This window comes from Rosa rugosa, chromosome 1 (genome assembly GCF_958449725.1).
Source record: "Rosa rugosa chromosome 1, drRosRugo1.1, whole genome shotgun sequence".
Taxonomy (NCBI): domain Eukaryota; kingdom Viridiplantae; phylum Streptophyta; class Magnoliopsida; order Rosales; family Rosaceae; genus Rosa; species Rosa rugosa.
The window spans coordinates 64,959,290-64,986,709 of record NC_084820.1 but is presented as its reverse complement, the minus strand read 5'-3'; the positions used below and the strand labels follow the sequence as shown (position 1 = coordinate 64,986,709).

Genomic DNA, 27,420 nt, shown 5'->3' with positions numbered 1-27,420 from the left:
ATATGTTGGGATTCTCGGAAAACTTCCTTCACGAAAGTTGTAGAGCGCGTCGATACGAGTTCGTGGACATGCGGAATGTGGGAATCGGAGTTCGTATGAGGAAGTTATGGCTATCGGAAGAAGTTTCCGTTTTAGTATAAATATGGAAAATCTGAAATTTTATTTCATTTTTTCCCTTTCCTTTTCCGGAAACCCTTCTCCTCTCTCTCTCTTCTCTCTCGGTCGACTCCTTCAGAAACGAAAATCTTCGACTGACCCGACCCGGACCCGGCCGACCCGACCCGACTTTTCCGGCGGACTGCGGCGGTCTCCGGCGACGAAACTTTCCAGACAGGTTCGCCTCCTTGCTCCGGTCGTCTCTGTGGTGGTCTCTATCGACGATTCTCCTCCACGGCGGCGCTGCAAGGCGGTGCAGTTCGTGGTTTTTCAACCCAACCGGAAAACGCAACTCCGACGTCGGCGGCGCTTCAACCTTGGCCTGAGGAGTTCGCAGCAGCCTCCTTGTGCGAGCTGTGGTGGTTGTTTGGAAGGATACACGTGAAAACTCGATCAACTCAGTTGGGATTACTGTTCACGGCTTGTGAGGTAGTTTTCGATCCCTTATGGTTGTTTTCTGACTTCGAGCTAGTTATGTGTTGGCACAAGCATGCTTAGATGAAGCTTTTTGATGTTGGGAGTTTTGTGAAATATTGAGTTTTGGTCGGCGGCGGTGCGCCTCCGTCTGTGGCGGCGTTCCGGCGGTGTTCCGTCCATGTATGAGACAGTTTCTGGTATTATATGTCTTCTACTCGTTGATACGAGCGTTTCGATATATAATATGCAAGTTTTGGAGTTCGAATGAATTTGTTATGATTTTTATCGTTTCATATCGATGAATTTATTCGATCCGTGAGGATTTGAGTATCCGATCGACTTGTGGTTTGGACACATCGATCATGGAAGTGTTCCGGTGACCTTGGGAGGTCTCGGATGTGGTTTTGCCTCGATTGGCGCCACTTTGGGGATTTTAGTCCAAAACAGGGGTTTCGGATTTAAATCAAATGTGAATCGTTACTAAGTGGATACCGTTGTGATTAGGTACTTGACGAAGTATTTGGACGGTTAATTGGCGGATTGACTGTTTTGTTCTTGGTTGAAGACGCAGCGGGAATTCAAGGTGAGTAAATCTCACAAGGATCTTTATGAACAGAAGTACCATTATTGTTTTGGCGTTAATTATTTAACTGCAAACTATAGTTGGTATTAGTAGGCATTCCTGAGCGAATGACTACGTATATATATATTTACGTGAAATATATATATTCATGTGGATGGTATTTGATGAATAATATGCATGATGATGCTTATATTATTGTTGAATATGATTTTTCATGGAAACAATATTGTGGAAAAAGATGTTTTCTATTGTTGAAATGTATTGATGTTTGATGTTACATTTTTGAGTCAAGCGTGACTCATTTAAATGTATTGGTCTTTGTACCAAGAGTTACAGATGGTGAGCAGGGATAAGGAAAGCCGAGATTAGATGTTAGTAACGTTTTAGGTCAGGTGTGACTTACTTAACGTTCGACTTTGAGACCGGACAGGGTCTGAAAGTCATAGGTCACAGATGGTGACAGGTTGCAGATGGCGACCTTGATGTTTGATTTCATGATCAGACGGGGTCTGAAATCATATGTCACAGATGGTGACAGGTCGCAGATGGTGACCAAGGCAGGAAGTTGGTAATCACGTCCTTGGTAGGACGAGTGATTACGATTTCAATAGAGCTCTAGTCTGTCTGTCATGATAGCTTATGGGAGTAACGGTCGAGGTTGCTTGAGACTCATAGGTATGCAGCTTAAAGGAGAGTTCTGATGGCATTCTTCTTTAATTGTCTAGATGAGACTTGAATTGCTACTTGATGGTTAAGTTAGCAAATAGGGCATGGTCATAGTGGTGACTCATGTTGTCCTTTCTATGGAAAGGATATGGAATGTTAGAAGGAAATCATGGTGGCATGTTCCTTAAGTAGATTGACGTGAGTTGTTGATTGATGTTCATGAGTTACTCATACGAGCTTGAAGAAGCTTACCGGGTTTGTTGTTTGGCAACCCCGGTGCACCATTCAATGGTGTAGGGGCTAATCCTGCAGGTCAGGAAAATCGTGGCTGAAGCTGAAGGAGCTTGTTGGCAGCAGAACGGGTAGGAAGCAATTTTTGTTGGCTTTGCCAATATATGACTTCTGCTATGCAGTAAGCTCTGAGGAGCATTTACGTTTTATTTTGTGATGACAATTTAAATTCGTAAATTTTTGTAAAATATAACTCTGTGGAGCGAGTGTATATTAACTTGGATGGTTCAGTGTATCAGTAAGTACTTGTTTTAAGGGAAAGATGTTCCAGGTATTTGTATTGATGACTGAACATTCACGCATGTATAATTATGGGATTATATATATCGATTTTTATTGTTGTTAAAAATCAGGGGCGTGACATGATTGACGGTCTTCCTTGGGTGAGCGGTTTCGGTGTGTATTGTGTTGAATTGAAGACGCAGCGGGAATATCGAGGTGAGTAAATCGCACATGGTTCATTCACGAACCGAAATTCGGTGATTTTATTTAATTGAGAAATTGTGGAAATTGTTTTATGAAAATAAATATTTGTTTTAAATTATATGGACTTGATCGACTACGGTCCATAGGTAAGTAAAATGTATTTAACTATAAAAAAATGAATTTCTAGATTTTATTGCATGTGAACTATAGTTGGTATTAGTGGTCACTCTTGTGTGGGTGACTACATATATATATATTTACGTGGAATATATATTGGATGGTGTGAGTTACTGAGTTATATTTTGAGCATTACCCTTTGGAATATGTGATTTATCTTAGATGTTGTGTTGTCTATGATAATGGGTAATTGAGTAAAGTGCGATAGTTGAGTCGTTGAGATGAATTAAATGAGGAGTCGAGTGAATTGAGAAAAGCAGTCATTCGTAAAGTGAACCTTGGCCCAGGTGACACTTTACGATACAGTTAGAGCTCTAGTCTGTCTGCCATCATACTGCTTGGGGGATAAACGAGTTATCATATGCCCTTGGGTATGACATCACATACTGAATGGGATGATTAATATAATTAATCATAAGCCTGTAAGTATGATATACTGAATGGGGTGATTAATATAATTAATCATAAGCCTGTAAGTATAATATACTGCATGGGATGATTTATATAAATAAATCATAAGCCTGTGAGTATATATTGAGTAAGAAGTTGTTTATTTTTGAGTAGTCATGATGAGATGTGAGTTGATTGATGCTTGAAGTGACGTTGTACACTTCAATTCTTATGCAAAACAAAATTAAAATGTGCTTGAGTTGATTGTGTTACTTTAAATCGTGCAATCCTTTCGTTTACTCATACGAGCTTTGCAAAAAGCTTACCGGGTTTGTATTGTTGCAATCCCGGTACACTATTCAAACGGTGTAGCGGGTAATCCTGCAGGTCAGGAGAATCAGGGCGGTGATCGAGCGGGTTAGAGTATTTGTTATAGTTTTACAGCATTTGTAATAGTGAGGTGAGTTAAGCTCATTGAGCCTTAGAATTTGATTTGGTGAGAGTGTGTTGTAATAATTAACTTGAGGATTTGATTTATTGTAATATTGAGAGGTGTGAAGTGTGGTTGTTTGTGAGAAAAAAATTCAGGACGTTAATTGTAATTGTTATTATTCATGTTTCGGATTTGAATTGATTATTCAAAATTCGGGGCGTGACAATTATAGTCAATAGTCAATCTATTGGATTCAATTTAGGGATTCAAATCATAATCTATCAAGATTATCATCCCTTTAGCATTAAAGTGAATATTGTTTCTCACGGTTCTTACTTGTCTATTAGCATTAAGTGATTTGGCTAGTATTGTTGATGACATTCTGGGGGTTCAGAAACTAATACCGAAGGTTCAGATCACTTTTGGGCCTAGAATGTGCAACCGGCTTGCACATAGGTTGGCTAGTATAGGCTTTGAATCTAGTATTAAGGAGGCTTGGTTTACACAAGCTCCAGATTGTATTACAGATCTGATACTTTCAGACTGTACTGATGTAAGCTGAGCTCTCTCTTAATAAAACTTCATATTATTTAAAAAAAAAAAAAAATAGTTTTTGATATCGAATTTTAAATTTATTAATAGTGCTCACTTACGAGACCAATAAAGACCGTGAGAAATAAGTGAATAACACATATTTATTTTGAACAAATAAAAATTCAAGCTAATCTATTTTGTGTATGTGCTTATATATAAGGATTCTCAATTGAAGTTAACCTTATCATTAAAAATTATAGTTACACACACTCTTAAAAACACACAATGTATAAAATTATAGCAATCGTTCATCTATTCTTTAAAAAAAAAAAACAAAAAGGTCGTTCATCTTTTAGGTCCACTACCCTTGAGTGATTGTCTTAGTACATTATGTGACTTGATTGGTTTTTTTTTTTTTTTTTTTTTTTGTCTGGTGCGGCTGCCCTCAAGTCTTGATTAATGAAACTGTCGAATACAAGGGGGGGGGGGACATAAAGCCTAAACCCCTGATTACAATAAGCATCTAGAGAACAACCCGAAATGATATCAGGAGTCTCTACAAAATACATGTATTCTAACAAGCACCAATTAGCAAAGAGTGCATCATTGGCTACTCCATTTGCTTTGACATAACAGAAAGATAACTCGATTACAATAAGCATAATTACCAATATCACAGCTTTCCTACTATGCTACCACTGGAAAATAAATCCGACGACACTTAGTTTCATCCTGCCACTAGGAGGTAGCGACCATTTAACAATGAATCGTTGCTTCGCTAGGTCAGACAAGGCACTTAGAGTGCATACACAGTCATTTAGCCCAACTAACCGTACAAAATACATGCAGAGACTTATTTCACGCCAAATGCGAGACATAACTAAATAACAAATAAAAATAAAGCTAGCAACAAAAACAAAGCAGAAAGCCCAGGTCGAGCCTAAGAGGGCCCAGGTCTAAGCCTCTACCCAGGAAGCGAGGAGACCACGGGTCACCTTCCAAGCTTGGTATCCCCCCACCACAGCCACCGCTGCTAGGCCACTCGCCCTGCCGCTATCGTCTGACCGCTGCCATCGACCTACCATCATCCCCGTCATGCCATGGATAAGTGCCGCCCCACGCAGACAAACCCATCCTCAGGTCGAATCTCTCAGATCCGACCTAGATCGGATTAGTCTAATCAGTTCTAGGTCACGCCGCCACAAACACACCACGAATAGGCAACCTCCGATCAGTTTCCGGTCGTGACACCAAACCAGTCCGCTGACTAAGCCATCGAGGAGTGAGCCAAAGCCAGAAAACTGTCGCGATCTCCCCCTCCCTCACCTTGCACACCGCCATCTTGATCTCCCCGATCCGAAAGTCAATCGAGGAAATCAGCCACACACCTAACCCACAAGGAATCAAAAATGGCCCGTCCGACGACGGCACAGGGGGGCTCACCATCGGACCCGGGAAACTCTCTGTTTGTTGTAGCGCGTTCTCTTCTTCTCCAAGATTTTTTCTTTGATTGGTTTAATGGTGTGGGATTCTTAAAGAAGATCCTAAGAGATGGTTGATTCTAATTGTTAATTGGACTTGGGAGTTAGGTTTAGATAGCACGTGGGACTTGGAAGTGGTGTTAGCTCAGTGGTTAGAGCACCCACTATCTAAAATCCAGGTCATGGGTTCGAGTCACCATGGGGGTAGGAGTGAAATCCTTTGATCCTCTTAAAAAAAAAAAAAAAAAGGTTTATTAGATATCACATGGGGTAATATGCTCAAAATTTGAAGGGTGCGGCTATTACCACCCTACAATTTTCTTTGTTCACCTTACTTGCTCATTACACCCTACATTTTAATTTCAATTATTAAATTTACTTATTTAATCCATTTCTCTTTCCAACAATATCCTTATATGACATATCCAATTAAAAAATAAATGTTGTTAATGAAAATATCTCATTTAATTTATACTCATAAAAAGATTAAAAGTTTATTAAATTTTCCTAATAAAATCATAATCTGATTTATTCTCATTTTAAAAAAAAAATTCTTTCAATTTCAATGTTCTCTATTTCAATCCATGTAAAAAAATTAGTAAATTTACAATTATGATCAATGAAGAATAAATTGATTTTTTTTTCTTCGTGTTTTAAATTTTTACTTTTGGTGTTCACAAATAATATTGCAAAGATTTTGATGAAGTTAAAAGTAATGGTTTTGTGAATTGAATAACGAATTAACGATGAAGAGGCAACAAAAGACAAAAAGAAGTAATAAATTCAAATTTGGGTGGAGAAGATAAAAATTAATGTTATCCAATAAGAAATGAAGTAGTCTTTGTATTTAATTAATTACTTATATATATTTATTTTTTCTTACATATTTAGATTTTAGAAAATTAGTGTACTTATCAGTAATTTTGCACTTGGATAATATAGTCTTTTAATAATTCAAATGTTTATAGGGTGAACTAAGAAAATGGTAGGGTGGCAATAGCCACACCCAAATTTGAAACATATTCAATTATTCGATCATGTTACAAACTTAATAAGTTGTCACCTCGTTGGGATTAAGGTGTGCTATTTGTTCATAAATTCATTTTTTTTCGGGAATTTATGCTCCAAAAATAAATGCAATGCACGTTCGCCTAATACTATTATGGGGAACACCCTCTTAATTAATAAGTTGAAGTTGAAAATCTGTGGTATTTGGCGTATATGCATTGATGTGGATTGTTAAGAAGAATTTATGTATGTGAATAATTGACAAATAATATTACTGTATATACAAAATGGTCCAAGAAATAATATACACGCTTCCATACCAAATTTAATTGGAAAAGAATTTTAGAAAGAATCGTGTTTAAATGCATGTATGTATTTGAATTTGAATTCAAATTGTTAACTAAAAATTCCTTTCAAAAAAAAAAAAAAAGCAGCAAAATCGCCGAAACATGGTTTTGCGTAACCCGGAATCCATGAAGACTTTGATTTCCCCTAGTCCGATTGTTATGTTGATAATTGCGGCACCTACATACTCAAAAAAAAATTGCGGCACATACATGTGGTTCATGCTCAGATTGATATGGATGGTTCAAAGTTGGAATTCAAATAGGCAGCCATTCAAATACACAGATCGATCCGACAGTGATAGATCCGGCCCGCCATATTTATATCAGTGTATGAGAATGTTGAATGGTGCGCGGCTCAAATTTAACAAACCAGTAGCCATATACGATGAGGGAAAAAGATCGATCTTGTCTGAATGCGAATCGATCGTCAAAAGAGAGATGGGTGCATTCACGCGTCCAATTAATAATGCATGGCCGGGCCGGGAGAAACATTCATGCACCTCTGGAATACTGCATTCGTCAGTCAATCATCGAGTCATGAGTCTACTATTCTCGATCTTTAAAACTAGAGTCTGCTTACTACATCATACTTTTTTTTTTCTTTTTTTTTAAAGGGGTTTAGAACTCAACTAAATTGGGAGGCTCATCCCTACGCCTGACTTATTGATCTCAAACTCTGTGTGTGTTCTTGTCGTGTTTGACTCTGATCTTTCCAAAAATACAAACAAAAGAGAAGCTATTAATCTCTCGCCCAGTTTCATTTTGTCTAGTGTCCTAAATTTCTTATTCGTTAGTCAAAGGTCAATTCACGCAAGACTAATAATAGTTGTAATTATCAATTCTTTTGTTTTAATTCGATCAAGTAGCTTTTGTCTAATTACACTATGTTCCCTTGTATTAGGAACCTAACAACCCTATGTGGTCGGGGCCTATATTCTATGTCTCCATTTTATCCATAGTTTATAGGCTCACTTTAAATAAGTGAGCAGTTAGTTCGAATATTGGTGGTCTATTTCTATGTATCACAGTAGTTTTGCTACAATTTCTTGATCTGTCTGGTTGAAGGCAGCAGAATGATATGTAATAGTCATCTTGACATGCATCAATGAATTCCACATTCCCTTCCAAAAAAAAAAAGTACTTAATTATTAAGTTATTCACAACTTTTGTAGACTATTGTATGAACACCAAAAAACTGGTAATATATATGTAGAAGTGTAGGATTATGTTTGGGTGGCGCACATCAGCTCTTAGAGCAAGTGCACCCGTAGTCAAGAAATGTCAAAGTCGAGAAGTCAAGAATTCGACCAGTCAAGCTACTATTCACTGCCACTGGACATGGGTTTGCACCCGTTGTTTTTCTTGCCCGGCCAACACTGTTCACTCCTTCACTGTTCACAATACTGTTCAACACTGTTACAAATATATATATATATATACATTGCTTGTTGGCAGCCGTAGGATTGAAAGTTTGATTGAAATGAAGGGCAGGGATTGCTTGACCGTTAGGCCCATAATTCAAAATCCACCAACGGGTTAGTGCCAAGTGGCATGCCGTCCCCACCTCTGGTGCGCTGAGCTTTCTGTCCATGCCTGCGCCACGCGTCGATCACCCGTGCTCCACTCCCCGTGTAGGCGCGTCGAAGGCTTCTGATAACCTCATGATGTCAGCCACGTTCACTTGCTTTTCTTGTCTCTATATGGGCTTTGATCGGTCATGAAATAAGTCATGGAAATGACTTATTTCTTGGCTGTAGTCAAGAAGGAGTGCCTTTTGCCCAGTCAAAAAAACTCCGGTGGAAGCATGAATATCCATCTCAAGGTCATGTAGTCAGGTTTTTCTTGACTATGACTATGACTATGACCTCCGGTGGACTTGCTCTTAGTTGTCAACTTGTCACACATCATGCATTAGTTCTTAGTTGTCAGTTGTCACACATTATGGATAAGTTCTTAGTTGGCACACATCATGCACAATAGTCCAAGAGTTCGATGCATAGTGTTCTAAAAATTTCTCTAATCAGTAGCCAGCCTTCTTGACTAGTTTGGGCGGCGCCCAAAAAATGATCAAAATATTTTTTTGTTCTAAACTTAAAAATAACTTTGTTTGTAAGACCATCTCCAACGGAAAGGTCTTTTGCCAGATGGACAAGGTAACGGTAAGAATTGATAGAGCAACCCAACTCCAACAGATCTGTCAAATCCTACGTGGATTTGACATATCAAACCAATCTGTCAAATTTGACAGTTCTCCCCAACTCTGTCAAATTTTTTCTGTTCTCGCTCTTTGCTTCTCTTCACCTCTCTCTCAGTCTCTCTCTTTCGTCTTACCCAGAACAAAGCCACTTATGACAAACCTTTCATGAATCATTCTCTGATTTTCATCTCTCAATTTCTTCATACCATACCAGAAACAATTATGGCAAACATTCATGAATTTCTGGCAAATATTCGCAAAGTATAATTTCTGATCTGAGATTTGGTGTTGGTGATTTAATGGAGATAAGCAAAATGAAGAACATCTTACACCCAAATGCAGATCAAAATGAATCCCAATAATTCGATATCTTTCTGCTTCTTCTATTAATTGGGCTTTGCTTGCTTGTGTCCATCCTTATTGCAAAGTCAAGCTAAGCTCTTTCCTGATCAAGACTCAAACTTTAATCTTTCTTTCTCTGTTTTGATGCTTTTTGCAGATCTTGGTCTGAGCATAAAAAGGGGAAAATTTTGGTTTTGGGTTGGTTGCTTTTGTGGGGTGGGGGAAGAAGGGGGAAGGGAGGGAGAGGGGGAGAATCGGAGAGAGAGAGAAGCAGAAGAAGAAGACATAGAGCTTCTGAACCAGACCCAAAATGGTTGGGTTGAAGTGCTGAACAGGAGATAGAGAAGAAAGAGAATCTTTTTGTTATAAAAAATTTCGAAAAATAATAAAATAATATTTAAATATAAATAATCCATTGGACAAAAAATTTGTCAAAAATGACCATAACACATCATCATTCAAATTCGAATTTGACACAAGTTTTTTGACCAACTTGTTGGAGATGCTCTAAGTAGTTATTTATATGCTTAACTTTTTCCTTCTCTTTTTAATCAATTACTACTAAGTATAGCTTTTTTTTTTTTTTTTTTTTTGAAGAAGACAGTAGCCAATATATTGATAAAAAACCATAATGGCTTTTACATACCATTCCGCTGCCATCTAGACAGACAATAAGATGTGTTAGTACCTACAGTGGTACTCATTTGACATTGTATACATCGTAAACATAGCGGAATTCTCTTTTAGTACTACGCTGGAGGCGCTAAAAGAACTAAATAAAATAGAAGGATCCGGCCCCCCCAACCTAACTCTGAAACAATGAATCTAGTCGCCTAGCCATCTCTCCAAACACGATAACCTGCGAAACCGGTTCCAACTTTGCTCCACCGACCATGCCGCGCCTGCTCCGCCACGATTCAACCGCCACAACTCAATCACCCGGAACAGCGCTGCCACACCCAGCATCACCACAACTCACCCCAGTCCAGCACCTGTGATCCACGCTGCCGCAGAAAAGTAACATTCCCAGAAGGTCGTCGATCCAGGAAGCAGCAAAGCGAGTCCCGATCCCTCATAGCCACCGCCATCATAGAGATTCCACGCCGAACCTGAAGCCAAAACCAACCTGCAAAAACCTCAAGCAATACCTCTCATAGAAGCTCCCCGAACGCTAGACATTCATCCCTGTCCGGCAGCAGACCGCGCAGCGTCGACAAGGCCAAAGGCCAGACTAGATGCCAGGATCGCCGCTGGACGAGAAGCGATCTCTCGGTCTAAATCAGCCGCGTCGCCGAGCTTAGGGTTTTCTCTCGCTCTTTCTCGAAGAAAAGATATTATTTGACAATGATTCATATGTTTTATAACAAAATAAAAATTCACCTAACCACCCACATTAGCCCACCTACTGCCTAAGAACATCTTTAGCAGACTCTCTATTTTCACTCATTAGCTATTTTGGAGAGCATGTTTAGTTTTTTTTATCTATTTTAGCAGCTGCACCAGACTCCTAAGTGGCTCTTCATTATACCTTTTAGCTATCTCGCTCCTAAATATAGAGAGCGAGATGAGACTCTCTATAATTTAAAAAATTTATTTTAAGTTATTTTTTGTCATTTATAAATACATTTAAACTATTTAATCTTCATTAAAAAATAATATAAATTCAAAATTAGCTAAAATAGAGAGTACTGATGCAGGCGTATTTCTAAAGTGACTAGCTAAAATAACTTTTTAGCTACTTTGGCTAAAATTTGACTAAAAAATGACTAGCATTGCTAAAGATACTCTAACGATTTTTGAACATTGATATTAAGTTATTCACGTCCAGTGGACAAAAGATGACAAAAGCAAACAATTTAATATTATCTTAATAATACCGTCACGCTACATATCACTTTTGGTAATAAATAGAGCCTCAATGTCAAAAGGAGATGACTTTCAAACATTTTAAAAGGAAAACTGCAACTATACACCAAAGCCAAATAGTCCCCCAAATCATATATTTGCTCATTTTCAAGCCTAAATAATCAAGCTCTCACTATAGAGAAAGCCTCTATCACTCTATATCCACTCTCCGGTATCAATTTCTACTCCGCTATTTTAGCTCATTTGAGAAAATCTTTCATATGTATTTGATGTTATTGTGTTTTGTTTTGTTTTTTATTTTTTATTTATTTATTTATTATTTTTTTTTTGAGATGAATGATGTCAATTTTTATTGAAGCAAAAAGAACTAGTGATTACAGGATTCAGAGGTTATAGCAGAAGTAAGAAAAGAAGGAGCTGTGACCTGTTGGTAAATTATAATTCCAACATTGTAAAGGTCATGGGTTCGATTCTCACTAACATATGTAAGGGTGGGGTGGGTTAAGGGTTTTTTTTTTTTATTTTTTTTTTTAAAAAGGAACTTCTTAACATAAAATAGTAAGGCCTATAGAAGAAGCTTGTGCTGCCATTAGATGAGCAGCCTTGTTTTCCTCCCTCCTTGTGTGAACCAAACGGACATTTGGCATCTCCTTAAGCAAGAACCCCAAGTCATCATAGATCCTACCAAGCAAAGACAAGTTGTTTCCCGTCCCGGTCAACTATTGCTTAATAGTGAGAGCATCAGTTTCCACTATAATATGCTGCAAAGAGTATTCAACAATGAGCTGAAAAGCTTCTTACAAGCCAACAATTCAGCATGTTCAGCTGAAAGCAAACCAAACATAGGTTTTCCTTTCCCAATCAAGAACTGCCCAAAAGAATCACGCAATACCAAACCCACTCCTCTTGCTCCAGTCTCCTTGACAAAGGCACCATCAATATTTAATTTAACACACCCTACTGGAGGACACTTCTAGATTACAACTCTTGCACCCTGGATGCTCCACCTTGACTGCTAGAGTTATAATAAATTAAATTTTGAAGTCTAGAAGTAGACATAAAAGTCACATCACTAGCCCTCGTAACCTTACTCTCCCACACCCTATAATTTCTTTCTTTCCACACTCCCCATAGCAAGAAAATTAAACTACCAAAATGGTTCAAATTTAACCTTTCAAAGCAGTAAAGCAGGCATTCCAAAACCGTCATGTCATCTGTCTCAATTGTGAAAAATATTTAAGCTAGAACTGAGTTAGAATTGATCACCTCCCTTGAGAAAATGCAATCACGACAGAGATGCAATGTCGTCTCCATGGCTCTTGTGCACAACACACAAACTTGCGACTCAAGTACCACATGTTTAGAAACCAGCCTCTCCATACTAGGTAAAATGTTGTGGCAAATTTTTCAAACATTTACCCTTTCCGTACTTGGTATATTGGCTTGCCAAATTTTCTTCCAAAAGTTGGAATTAGTAGCCTCCAAAATTCGAGGACTTTCCAAAGATGAACTAAAAGTATACCTATAGGTTGTTTTAACTGAAAATCCTCCCTTTTTCTCCAACCTCCAGACCAACCTATCCATCACCGCACAACTAGTTAAAGGCACAGCCAACACGGCCTCTGCTTCAACTTCATTGAACAAATTTTAGACTTTTTCTTCATCCCAAAACCCTTGTGCATGCATCTAGTCATGCACTGTCATATTTTCATCACTCAAAAGCCCACTACTAGGCATCAAGCCAGGCAAGCTGGGAACCCATGCATCAATTCAAACCTTCACAGAAGCCCCCATACCAATCTGCCAATACGACCCTGCATTTACGAAAACTCTTGTAGAAAAAGTACTACGCCAGGAATACGGTGATGAGCTATGACCAGCAACTTGCCAAAAAGATTCATCAGGAAAATACTAAGCTTTATAAACTCTAGCAATAAGTGATGTAGGGTTTCACACAATCCTCCAAGCTTGCTTGGAAAGCATAATCAAGTTAAAATCAGAAAGTCTTCGAAACCCTAGTCCACCCTATTCTTTAGAAAAAACAAAAAGCCTCCCAAGCTGTCCAATGTATTTTCCTCTTATCTTCCTTGCTTCTCCACCAAAATCTTGCGCACATATGCTCTACATCTTCACAAATTTTTTTTGTTAATTGGAAGACACTCGTTGCATAGGTTGGAAGAGCCTGAGCCAACACCCTAATCAAAATATTCTTTCTTGCACCACTCAACAACTTCCCTTGCCAATTCTTTAACTTTTTGGCCAAATTGTCTTTTATATGCCAAAATGTCGTCTTCTGCTCTCTCCCCACATAGGTTGGAAGCCCTATATTTTTCATGTGATTCCACAATTTCCACCCCCATCAAAGAGGCATTATCTTCTTGTAACTCAACTTGTACATTTTTACTAAAGACCACTAAACACTTATTAAAATTGACCAGTTGGCCAAATGCTCTCCCAAAAGTCTCAAGAACATCTTGAATTTCATAATATGCTTCAAGAGAACCTTGAGCATACATCATACGATCATACACAAAAAGTAGATGGTTTACTTAAGGAGCTTTATGACATACCGCAATACCCGGCAAGAGACCAAAAACTTTCTTCGATTGCAATAATACCGAAAATCCTTCTGGCCCAATCAAGAAAAGATAAGGTGACAAGGGATCACGTGCCCTGTCGTAATCCTCTGCTAGGAATCACAATTCCCCTGGGCTTACCCCTTATCAAAAACGAGAATCTCAAAGAACAGACACATTAATATTGCATAACATCTCAAATCAACCTCGAGCAAAACCAAGTCTCTCCATCACCTTTCACAGAAACAACCATTCCATTCTATCGTAGGCCTTGCTGAAATCCAATTTCAATGCCATGCACCCATCATGCCCATCCCTTTTATTGTGCAAAAAATGAGCAATTTCATTGGCAACCAGAATATTATCCGTAATCAGATGTCTCGGGTTAAATGCACTATGAAAAGGTGAGATATAATTTCTGGTAATACAAGCTTCAACATGTTAGCAATCGTCTTCGAGCATATCTTATAAATAACGTTACATAGAGCAATCAGCCACAAATTTGACATCTGTTCAGGGTTTGTAACTTTAGGGATCAAACAAATATGTGTAAAGTATACATGTTTCAAAAGTGTGCCCGTATGTAAAAAAATTTGAACCGCCTTTGTCACATCTTTCCCAATGATCTCCCAGTAATGCTTAAAGAAGAGAGGAGGCATCCCATCCGGTCTAGGGGACTTGGTTGGATACATGTGAAAGAGTGCACAACGCATTTCCTCCTCACTATACTGTTTGACAATTGAGCGTAAATAACAGGCGTGACTCTAGGTTGGATAGCCTCTAGAGTCAAAGGCTTATGAAAAGATTCAAACTCGATCCACTACTTTTTTAAATACTCCAAAATAATCTTATTTTTGACCCAATCCGAAAATAGAATCGCAAAAAAGGGAATTATGGAAAACAAATGAAACTATTGTCCAAAAAAAAAACAAATGAAAACCTATGTGGAATCCAAGTAAATTGTGGTAATTTTGAAAAAAAAGATCTAGGTTGGATAGCTGTTGGATCATCATTCATATATATATTTGTGCCCTAAAACATGGAAATAACTTGTTCTAAAAGTTCAATTTAGTGTTGACTAATCTAATTCCATGTTTTGTAGAAAATCTTGACAATAGGAGAAAAAGTGAAATTCCGGCAAATTTTCCATGTACAACCACTTTTGGCGGCACAAATACTTCGTGAAGCAATCCCAGAAAAATAGGAGTTTAAATGGAGCAATGAAGCCATGGACCATGAAGTACTGATGCAAAGGACTAAGTTTGATCACTCTTTTGGCCGAAAATTACAAGGGAAGTCCACGGAAATCGTTATGCAAAAGAGTTGCTGCAAAGTAGAAAACTGCAGTTTCAGAATCAGCTTTTCAGGAACAGTTTCGGAGAGCATTTCTTACATTCTTCAACCTACATCTTTACATAAAGGGCCAATATTCTTAAATATATGATGTTTTACTTCAACATGAGCCAAAGAACTAGTCAAAATCATGAACGAGGCAGCAGGAAATCAAGTGCAAAATAGGCTTCTGGGCTAGTAAGGCAGAAACTATCAACTTTTCACGAAGCTTTTTGGGAGATCTTTTCCGATGACTTACTTGGAGTTTTTCTAGAAGGTTATTGATCATTATTGAAGATATGATGTCATAGATCATGAATAAGTCAAGAACCATCCAGAATCACGACAATATCAAATCAATCCTTGTCCAAGAAGGAAGCTTTAGAGAAAGAAAACGTATCCTAGTCAAAACAGGGCAGTTTGGCAAAAAATCTTCTTTGGGCGGATTTCTTGTGCATTTTTGGAAGGTCTATGATGCGGCAATTATCAAGGAGAGTCTCAGAAGAATCCTACAAGATTATGGCAAAATTAATCCATCAAATTATCTTTTGGATAATAGGCATCCCTATGCACTTTCTCTCCCATGCTTGTCACCTTGACTTTGGTGACCCAAAACCACTCAACACTCTTCATTTTCATGCTTCCCATGCACAATAAAGAGAGCTAGCTGCTCCTCTCTTCTCCCTTAGCCATATTTTCTACTCTACTCTCTTTAATAGTTCATCATCACTTCCCTTTTTTTACTCCATCTCTTTCATACCATTTTCCCTTGTTTTTGGGATCTATTACCACTCCAACACTCTCCTTTTAGCTCCATTCATGAAGCTAGCTGCTCCCTTTTTCTTTCTTCATCATTTTACACTTCTCTCTCTTCTCTATATAAGCATCCCTTCATTACACTCTTCAACCATCACCCATACCACCATATTACATCTGTTTTCTCTCTATCTCCACCATAAAACCTTCATCTTCACCTCCCAAAATCCAAACTCATACCATGCATACTACTCTATCCCTTCCATCACCACCACCATTTCTTATCCTCTATCTCCATTAACACCACCACTACTACATCATTTCTCCACTCTCTTTTCTATCATCATTTTCTCCATCTACTCCACTTATTCGCACAATACATAATACAAGCTTCACTATCTTTTATCATCAAATATTCAAGAGCAAGAAGAAGAGGGAATCACCACCATCACCACCAAGACATGAGCTTGGGGACCAACCAACACACCACTAAGCAAACTCTATCCCTTTATTTACTCTAGATTATATTTTGGTGTTTAATTTGATTATGAAGTTAGTATATGTAATTATGAAAGAGTAGTACTTCGTTGGGGCTAGGGTTGAAAGCTCTAACCAATCTTGTATGAATTGATGTTATAATATTATGTAATGCAATTTTCTTTAATATGCCTACATGCTAGTTCAAAAGTTGAAGCATATGCTTAGACTTTACCACTTTGAGTATGGGTGTTTGCTATGTTATGATATAATGCTTAAAGCTTGGTAACCTTTGAATGTTAAAGCATGAAAGCACACTAGACGTGCATGTAGGGGTTGTACGTGAATTACAATCACTTAGAGATAAGATTGGTTGATTTGCATGATTTCTTCATCTCCAAACTTTATGCACTTAGGGTAATGCATTAGATACCTAACCGGATTGAAATGCATGACTTAAGTAGTTAAGTACTACACCCGAGAGGGGTTGCTAGCTTGATATCACAAAAGAAGCAGTATGTCCCTTGTTATACCCGAGAGAGATGCAAGGAGAGAAATTGGTTAATTGGTTTAGCATCATTCATATTGAAATGCATCAATATTTGCAAGGGAGGTTAGTGGTAGACAATCTAAATCCTAACTTTCATCCATTTGATCACTAGTTTAGTTTAGAGTAATTTAGTTTACATTTGAGCATCTAGTTGTTTTCAATTCAAAAGTACTATCTTCAAAAACCGAAATCAAATCACTACTCCATCTTGCACATACTCACCATGAGCCTAGATTTCCTTGTGAATTTATGTTTGTGATTGTACATTTGCATATTCTAGCTCTCCTTAGGCTCACACCCTAGCTAGTTAAAGGAATCCAATCCTCGTGAGTTCGACAACCTTTCTTAAATCTCTATACTATTACTTGTACCCCTTATACTTGAGGGTGGGTATTTGGCTAACAATAGCCTCTAGAGTCAAAGGCTTATGAAAAGATTCAAACTCAATCCATTACTTTTTTAAATACTCCAAAATAATCTTATTTTTGGCCCAATCCGAAAATAGAATCGCAAAAAAGGGAATTATGGAAAACAAATTAAACTATTGTCCAAAAAAAAACAAATGAAAACCTGTATGGAAACTAAGCCTCATCATTTGGCCCGCGGATCAAATGGCCCGATGGAGGCCCGCAAACCCGACGTGTAAAAGCCCGGCCCGCATAAAAGCCTGCAAAAGGCTCGGCCAGGTGGGTAGAGGGCCAGGCTTGGTTTAGGGGTTGGAAGCCCGGCCCGCCAAAGGCCTGTAAAAGCCCGCCAAGCTCGGTCCGTATGCCCGTAAATTAAATACTATACTATATATGTGTAGTTAATTATATATACTATATATGTACACATATATAAATTATATATTATACAAAAAATGCATATATATATATATATATATATATGGCCCTTCCATTAAGAGATTTCTTTTTTTGGCCATTTAAAGGGATCTCTTGTGGGACCCACTTTTTTATTGTATTTCGGCATCTCGACCGTCTAATTTTTATGTCCTAATGTGTAGATCATTTCTGTAAATTTTCAGCCAAATTGATGATCATTAAGGAATCGAACTAGATTAAATCAATGGACAAAAGAAATCTATCCAACCTGAACCGTTCGTGTTTATAATTGTAAATCGCAATTATAAATGTCTTAATGATTATCAATTTGGCTGAAAATTTACAGAGATGATCTACTCATATATACCTAAAAATTAAACGGTTAAGATGTGAATATGTGATCGAAAAGTGGGTCTAATGAGCGATCCCTTAAAATGGCAAAAAAAATGGATCCCTCAATAGAAGTACACACACACACATATGTATATGCATGCGCATGTTCTTCCCTAGATAAACGAGGGCTAACCGGCCCGGCCAGAAAATGCCCAGTTTATATGGACAGGCTTGGATCTTGAAATTTATAATAAATCTCGGCCCGTCATTATGTAAAAACATTGTAAGGTCCGGCCCAATCGAAGCCCTCTACGGATGGAAACCGAGTAAATTGTGATAATTTTGAAAAAAAAGAAAAACTATAGAATGGAAAAAGAAAAGGTCCCACCGAATTAATGAACGAACAAAATCTGTCCAACCTGAACTGTTTGTGTTTATAATTGTAAATTGCAGTTATGAATGCCTTAATGATTATCAATTTTGCTGAAAATTTACAGAGATAATCTACTCATATATACTTAAAAATTAAACGGTTAAGATGTGAATATGTGATCCAAAAGTGGGTCTAATGAGCGATCTCTTAAAATGGCCAAAAAAATGGATCCCTCACTAAAAGCGCGCACACACATATGTATATGCATGCACATGCTCTTCCCTGAAATTAAATAGGATTAAATTCAGTTTACCCCCCTAAACTTTAGGCCTAAAATCAAACTGGTCCTTAAACTTTATTTTTAATCAGACTCGTCCTTGTACTCTCAAACAACATCACCCAAGTCCAAAATTTGAATCCGGGTCCAAAAATGACGTCAGCTGCTGAGTTGGAGCCGACAAGAGGGCCCACACTTCAGATTTTTAAACCCTGAAGGAGGGCAGAATTGACATTTCCTATTTAATATAATTTCTAATTTGTATTTTTTTTCTCTATACTCTCTCTCTCTCTCTCCACTGCGCAGTCCTCATGGAGGAGGCTCTCTCTCCCCTTTCTCTCTCTTCACTGCGCAGTCCTCATGGAGGAGGCTGAATTTAATCCTAATTAACAGTTCAGGGGCCTTGGATCTTCAAGAACCCTAATTAACTTATTTAGGTAAAAAGTTAAAATATTTATTATTTGGAACTAGAAAATATAGGCCCAGTCCAGCCCAGCCAGGATAAACGAGGGCTAACCGGCCCAGCCCGAAAAGGCCCGCGCGCAAAGCCCTATTTATATGGACGGGCTTGGATCTTGAAATTTATAATAAAAACCGGCCCGACCCGACCGAAGCCCGCGCTACGGATGGAAACCGAGTAAATTGTGATAATTTAAAAAAAAAAAAAAAAAACTACAGAATGGGGAAAAATAGAAGAAGAAGGTCCCACCGAGATTTGAACTCGGGTTACTGGATTCAGAGTCCAATGTCCTAACCACTAGACCATGGGACCTTTGACGCCCAGTATTTACTTGGTACAAAATATAAACAATTCAAGTAAGTAAACCTTCCCGGTAATTCATAAGCAGTGACTAGTGAACTGTAAACACAAAAGTGACAAAACCCTGATGAGAAGAAGCCTACTCAGACTCAGAGCTTCTTCAGCACCCCATGTCCTTCCTCCATGGCCTCCTCCTTCCTACTACAATGGTGGGTCTTCATCAAAAGCCTCAAACTTTCAGTCCACGTCAACTTTCAGCTCAAATTCCAGGTGGGTCGTCGTCACCAACTCTCTTCCTCCACCAGAATGGGTAGAGCCTTTCAATGACGTCTCTGACATAGTCTCCAGCCCACAACGCTTCGACCCATCTCCATGGGTCGCCCAAATTCTCTATCTTTTAGACGGGTCTCCACAGATGGAACCCAACTTAGACTCTTACTGCCACAAATTCCTGATCAAACTGTCTCCCAATTTCGTTGCATTTGTGTTGAAATCTGATGATCTTCGAGGAAAGCCCGAGACTACTCTCCGGTTTTTCTCCTGGGCCGGTAAGCAAAAGAAGTATCATCATAAGCTTGAATGCTATGTGTCTTTGATTGAGCTTTTGTGTTTGTGTGGTGATTTGGATAGGATTAGATGTGTTGTTATTGAGCTTAAAAAGATGAACTTTTTGATGAATTCGAATGCGGCGAATTGTTTGATTAAGAGTTTTGGCTGTCTTGGAATGGTTGAGGAGTTGTTGTGGGTTTGGCGTGGGATGAAGGAGAATGGGATTGAGCCTAGTTTGTATACTTATAACTTTTTGGTGAATGGATTGGTGAACTCGATGTTTATTGAATCCGCGGAGCGGGTTTTTGAGGTTATGGAAGGTGGGAAGATTGTGCCTGACATTGTGACTTATAATACAATGATTAAAGGGTATTGTAAGTCAGGGAAAACCCAGAAGGCAATGGAGAAGTTTAGGGATATGGAGGGGAGGAATGTGGAGGCTAATAAGATTACTTATATGACTTTGATGCAGGGGTACGGTGTTATTCGGAAGGAGATTTCGATTCATGGTTGAGTCTGTACCAGGAAATGAGAGAGAATGGGATTGAAATTCCGTCTCACACGTATAGTTTAGTCATCAATGGGCTATGTAAACACACGTATAGTTTAGTCATCAATGGACTATGTAAAGGTGGGAAATGTATGGTTGGGTATGCTGTTTTTGAAGATATGATTGAGAGGGTTGTAAAGCAAATGTGGCAAACTATACAGCTTTGGTCGATTCATATGCAAAATGTGGGTACATTGAAGAGGCAATGAAGCTTTTCGAGAGGATGAAGAGCGATGGGCTTGAATCAGATGGGGTTACTTATGGGGTGATTGTCAATGGATTATGTAAGAGTGGGATGAAAAAATAAAAATAATATATTTCTTTTTGTTACAAATTAAGGCCCTTTTAGGCCCATTTCGGTCCTATTTGGCCCTATTCGGAAGGCCGACCCGACCCAGCCCTTTCGGTCGTAGTGGCTCGGGCCTTTTGGGCCGGTAAGGGTTAGCATATTTAAGCTCCGGCCCGACCCTAAATTTTGTTGACTTTGACTAGGCCCGGCCCGACCCTAAGCCCTAAAATTTAGAGTAGGGCCGGCCCTAGCCCAGCCCATGATGACCCCTAGGTCGCTATTAGATTATCCTTGGAGAAAAGCAAAGGTTAAAATTCATTTCCTAGGAGGCTAAGATTCACCAGAATATCATCTTAACAAGTGATGGTCCTTTCTATGTGATGCAAATACCCAAATAATGGATGACAAAAACTTAACAAAGTAACAAACATGGTTAAGAATCAAGATATTTTCCTCCCCTGAATTAGTGAACAAGACTAGCTTGTATTTGCAAGTTGCAAATGTAAAGAGGTTGTGAGAATTAATGCTCATTCAGATGAAGGCCCCATGCTCCCAAGGAATGGCTATCAAAATCAAGTGGGACGTGTGGATTTTGTTGTCATTTTTGTTTGTTTGTTTTTTTTTTTTTTTCCACCAAAAGAAATTATAACAAGAAGATTCTAGGGTTGATGCTTTGTAGAAACCAGTATGAAAAAATGGGTCCCTAAGAGCAAAGATAAGATTGAGGATATTGTAGAGCCTAGACCCTAGAGATGCCTAAACAACTGGGGTAGGACAAAATCTTGTATAGCCTACTCATATCAGCAGTTGTTTTCATCATTACAAAAGATGCCTTTGCATTCCTACCTTGTGTAAAAGAGTATTTGAAAGAGGCACATTTCTTCACTCTCTATCAATGACTTGATGTCCTTGGATACTTGGTCATCTGGCTTTGAGTGCGAAGAGTCTTCTGCTGCACCAAGCCCAAAACGCGCGGTTTCCAATTTAACCATGGTCCACCTGCACCATGATTCATAGTAGTCCCAAAGTCTTAAGATCAGAATGGCATTGAACCTCTTCTGGCCAGTTGTATATGCGGATTGATAAATTCTTTGTGTCATGAAAATAACTGTGCGATCTAGTCCTGAAACCGTTTGTGGGACTATATATATTGTGAGGTGTATGAATTTCAAACCCCCACAGAATCGGAGAAATGATCTTTGGCTTGTGATTTAACGGCTCCAAACCGTTACACGTAAATAGAATGATTAACGAATGATGATTGGGTAGGAAAATACGTAGCAATAATTTTAGCACACCTTTGGACATAAACACATATCAGCTTAAGACAGTTGTGCATACCAACACCAATGATGCGACGCAGAAGAAAGTGAACCTGCAGAATTTTGTTTATGTCCAAGAAAATTAATGTTAATGGTCCCAAATAGTAGACGCAGTTCGAAGTCAGGGGCCTGAAGTTTTATCACAACCACTTATGAATCATCCAGCCAGGAGAGGATTAGATCAATGAGAAATGCATGTGGAATTATTGCACCAATTATATGTTACGAAAATGAACTTTCCTGGGGATTTTTTTGATAATAAGTAGTTGTGTTGGATTTCTCATTGACAAACCATCTCTCTGTACTTGTGTTGGATTCAAAAACATCAAAATGCAGGAAACAACGGTTCTAGTTCAAAGTGACAGCTAGGAAGAACAGCCAAGTACAATTTGGCATGGAATGCTTACATTTCCACTGTGTTTGTTTTTGATTCTATGCGTCTTTGATTTATGCTTGGATTTGGCTTAAACTCGAGCTTTGATCCATTTTTGGATTAGGTTCGAGCCTTTGAGATGCCTATAGAAGCAAAGATATTGCAGTCGATGATAATATAGCTAGTTTTCTAGGTAGCTAGGAAGATTTCTTGGCATTTGGGTTAACAAAGTCCAACTCCTAGAAACTAGGATGAGGCCACCGTCCACCTAAATCTGTTTAGTTCATTCAAAATGAGTGCATTTAGGTAAAAGTGAGACCTAACAACACAACTTAAGCTTCTCATTCTGAAAGGGTAGGCTTTGCTAATTTTGCTCTGCAAAAGTGCAAATCATATTGTATCTATGATGCTGACTTCAAAGCCAAGCTTTCAAAGCTAGGTCCCCTGCCAATTACACTCGTCCAGTCCAGTCGTCCCCATATGATTTGAAAGAAGAATCTCTCTCTCTCTCTCTCTCTCTCTCTCTCAGAAAAGGATGACACTATACATGTTGTGTGGTCTACAAACTGACGTACTGTTTCTAAGATGGACGGAGCTTCTGCAACTTTAGGAGGTTGGTTGAGCTTTTCAGTACGTGACAATAAACATAAATTTATCAAATATATATATATATATATATATATATATATATATATATATATATATATATATATATATATATATATGCTGCTGTGCTGTATGCTCTACTATATGCTATAGAGATACTTGTAACAACTTCATTTCTGTACTACTTCTCAGATAGCCTTCTCTAATGGAGCCAGCTGTAGTGTGTAATAACCAGAGCAACGGCGATGACATCATCCGGTGGTTTGAAGATGTATCGGAGAATGCAGAGTTGGTTCAAACGCAGACGCTGAGGCGGATACTTGAGCTGAATTGGGGGGTGGAGTATCTCAAGAAATGGTTGGGGGACGTCGAAATCAATGAGGTGGATGAATGTGCATTGGAGTCACTTTACACGTCTTTGGTACCGCTTGTTTCACATGCGGATTTAGAGCCTTACATTCAGAGAATTGCAAATGGGGACTCAGCTCCTCTACTCACCCAACAACCTATGACTACTCTCTCTTTGAGGTTAGTTCTTATGAATTCCTGTTCTGCCTTTAGGCAATGAATGAAGGACTAGATGCTGATTTATGTGCAGCTAAATAAAATAGACCTTGTTATCTTATATCTACTACGAGCATTTCTGCTGTTACATTGGGTTTAAAGAATCAAAACAAAGCTTTGGACTTTGGTTTCATGTTTTGCACTCTTGATGAGTCTAATATGCTTCCTATGTCATCGGTGTTTAGTTCCGGAACAACAGAAGGAAGACAGAAGTATGTACCGTTTACTCGCCATAGCGCACAGACTACTCTTCAAATTTTCAGACTGGCTGCAGCTTACAGATCAAGGTTCAACCTTTATCCCTTTCTCTTCATTAGCCTTTTAATATGTCTCAACCAATTTATAACCACTGTGTATCAGACCAAAAAGTAAAATAGAAATACAACTGTGGCCTAAAATTATTACTAACCAGACATTTCTTTCAATGGGCTCTTTTTCTTGAACTTATAGGGTTTATCCAACAAGGGAAGGAGGAAAGATCCTAGAATTCATATACAGCAGCAAACAGTTCAAAACAAGGGGAGGATTAACCGCCGGAACAGCTACAACTCACTACTATGCTAGTCAAGAATTCAAAATCAAACAGGAAACGACCAAGTCATTCACTTGCAGCCCAGAAGAAGTAATTTCAAGTAGAGACAATAAACAAGCTACATATTGTCATCTCCTTCTTGGTCTCTTCTTCTCTGATCATGTAGAGTTCATAACCTCGACGTTTGCCTACAGCATAGTCCAGTCCTTTGTCACATTTGAAGAGCTCTGGAGAGACTTATGCATTGACATTAGAGATGGCAGTCTGAGTAAAAGAATCAACCTACCAAAAGTGCGAAAAGCAGTGTTGGACATCATCTCCCCAAACCCGAAATTGGCATCAAAAATCGAAGCTGCGTGCAAGGAACTGGAAGACTTGGATTGGTTTGGTCTGGTCCCTAAGCTTTGGCCAAATGCCAAGTATGTGTATTCCATAATGACAGGGTCAATGCAACCATACTTGAAAAAACTACGGCGCTATGCAGCTGATGTGCCATTGGTTAGTGCTGAGTATGGATCAACTGAGAGCTGGATTGGGGTGAATGTGGATCCTTGTTTGCCTCCAGAGGATGTCACTTTTGCAGTCGTGCCAACTTTTTCGTACTTCGAATTCATACCTCTGTATAGACACAAGCAAGATTGCAATGTAGCCGTTGATGACTTCATAGAGGATAAACCAGTTCCACTCTCACAAGTCAAGGTTGGACAGCAGTATGAGATCGTCCTCACCACCTTCACCGGTAAGTTAAGTTACCGTTAATAATGCTTTGTTACTTTCGGAATCCAATTAATTTTGCATGTTAAAAATTTCACCCTATTACATCCCAACATAAATGATCCTCATAATAGTAATTAAACTTGAGTAAGACATGTCTCCGCACCAAGCCTAACCTCCATTATACACAGACATGGGCTGTCGGTATTATTTTGCAGAGTATCCATCTTCAAAGAAATCTAATCTCTTATTCTCTTTTCAATGACTCATGGCCCACTAGTTATTAATTGGAAAAGTTAGGTAGGCATTGGATACGTGGATAGATCTAAAACCATGGTCTCCTCATCTAGTAAGATTTGTGCCTTGTCTTGATCTACCTCAGTTTTATTCTGGATGTTGATGCAACATTGAGCAAAATGGAGAGAGTAGGAGTAGAAACGACACTGTCGTCACTTGTCTACTACCTATTAGGATATAATAGCTCTAGAATTTCAGGGAAGACAATATTTTTCACTCACATTTTGTCTATGCATCATTGTAGAATAGTTAGGTTGAAGTATCATTGGAGGCTAAATGAGACACGTACGTATTGGAAGATACGTAAAAATTATTGATATTATTTAGCAAACTTTTTTTAATTCTTAGAAATACAGTCATTCAATGGGATTCGAGTGATTATATTTCTAAGAACCTAAAGAGTCGAGCTAAATATATTTTAAGAGGGTCCAACTTTGGACTATTTATGGAACTTTTGAAATAGTAAAGAGCCAATTTTTGAATAAAATTTAGTTGTGACTTTTCAAAATGTAAATTGATTGAATTTTCTACCCTTGAAATTTTCTTTTTCAGGACTCTATAGGTACAGGCTAGGAGATGTGGTAGAAGTGGCTGGATTTCACAGGGGGACTCCAAAACTGAACTTCATATGCAGGAGAAAGCTTATACTGACAGTAAACATAGACAAAAACACTGAAAAAGACCTTCAAATGGTGGTCGAGAGAGGGTCTCAGTTGCTGAGCAAATCCAGAGCTGAACTAATTGACTTTACAAGCCATGCGGATGTGGTGAACCAACCCGGGCACTACATAATTTACTGGGAGATTAAAGGTGATGTCGAAGATATGGTTCTTGGTGAATGTTGCAGAGAAATGGATGCTTCATTTGTTGATCATGGGTATGTAGTCTCAAGGAGAAGCAATTCAATTGGGCCTCTAGAGCTGAGGATTGTGGAGAAAGGAACTTTCAAGAAGATTTTGGAGTATTTCATAGGAAATGGATCAGCATTGAGCCAATTTAAGACCCCTAGGTGCACTAGCAATAACGTACTCTTGAGTATTCTCAATCTGTGCACCATTAAGAGGGTTTACAGTACAGCATATGCTTAGCAGTATTGATCTTGATGGTTTAGTTTCTTCCAAATAACAATTAATGTAACACCAAGACTTCAGCTGAGAAATAAAATTTAACCCTATAGAATATCAAGGAAACTTTGCATTATCTAGTTGTGCATTGTGTTCGTCAGGTTCGACTTTCTTCTGCATATGCAATGTTACCATTTCCAAAAATAGAACAAAGAAAACATCGGTACTTCATCTTCTTCTTCTTAATGGGATAACATATATATATATATCATGCATCAAAATATTTCTACACTTAATTATCTCATAACAAAAAAAGAAATTATTCTGTTTAAGTAGTGCAACAACTAGATAAACTCAAGTTCCCAATTGCTTATTTTATTAGGGAAACATAAACTTTCATTAAATCGAGGAATACAAAAGTTTCAAAGAACAAGCTTCGGGGACTGATAGTAACAGAAGGAAAGAAAAGTTATATTCGTGATCAACAAATGATTACCAGCTAGCTAATAGTATACTAAGAACTGGTATTTGCTGTCCTCATGCAGTGGAGCAATTCTTGGATGGCCATTCTTATACATAGTGACTATATTCGGCTCCTTGGATTTCTTCCGTTTCTTCTTTGCGAGCTTCTCTTCCTTACATTTCACACAATCCTTCTTGGGAATGTTGTAAACTGTATGTTCCTTTAGTCGGATTCTAGTAGGAGCATTTGGTGGAGCATTAGGATACTTAAATTGCCGCACACCATGAAACTCACAGAACTCGATACTATTGCTAACATCTTCATCTTCTGAATCGCTACCAGCATCTACTTCATCGCGCAGATTAAATTTCTGCAGCCGCGATGGGAGGAAGTCATTGTTGAAGCCATCACCATCTACCAATTGAAGCTTCTTCTCCGGCCCCTTGTCGTGAGGAAGAGAAGTGCTGGACATGGCTTTGTGTGTGTGAATGAGATTGCAGCTAGCAGAGGGTTGGGGTAATTAAGAGC

General features: G+C 38.5%; 1 protein-coding gene, 1 non-coding gene and 1 pseudogene across 3 annotated transcripts; 2 read left to right on the top strand and 1 right to left on the bottom strand.

The window, feature by feature from the left end:
• The first annotated feature begins 19,433 nt into the window (after positions 1-19,433).
• On the top strand, positions 19,434-20,994 carry LOC133726146 (pentatricopeptide repeat-containing protein At1g03560, mitochondrial-like; annotated as a pseudogene).
• Positions 19,510-19,581, bottom strand: TRNAQ-CUG (transfer RNA glutamine (anticodon CUG)). Its single transcript has one exon. It is a non-coding gene; the product is annotated as a tRNA-Gln (tRNA).
• A 1,660-nt stretch (positions 20,995-22,654) lies between the features above and the next one.
• LOC133726145 (indole-3-acetic acid-amido synthetase GH3.10) lies at positions 22,655-26,565 on the top strand. 2 transcript variants are annotated; one of them, XM_062153624.1, is made up of 5 exons: positions 22,655-23,282; positions 23,451-23,786; positions 24,008-24,109; positions 24,273-25,093; positions 25,918-26,565. In XM_062153624.1, exons 2-5 carry the CDS (start codon positions 23,464-23,466, stop codon positions 26,451-26,453), a joined length of 1,782 nt encoding a protein of 593 aa, XP_062009608.1. In that variant the 5' UTR covers positions 22,655-23,282; positions 23,451-23,463; the 3' UTR covers positions 26,454-26,565. The 2 variants fall into 2 exon arrangements, with proteins under 2 accessions (XP_062009608.1, XP_062009607.1); XM_062153623.1 differs by having other exon boundaries at positions 22,656-23,265.
• Positions 26,566-27,420: the final 855 nt, after the last annotated feature.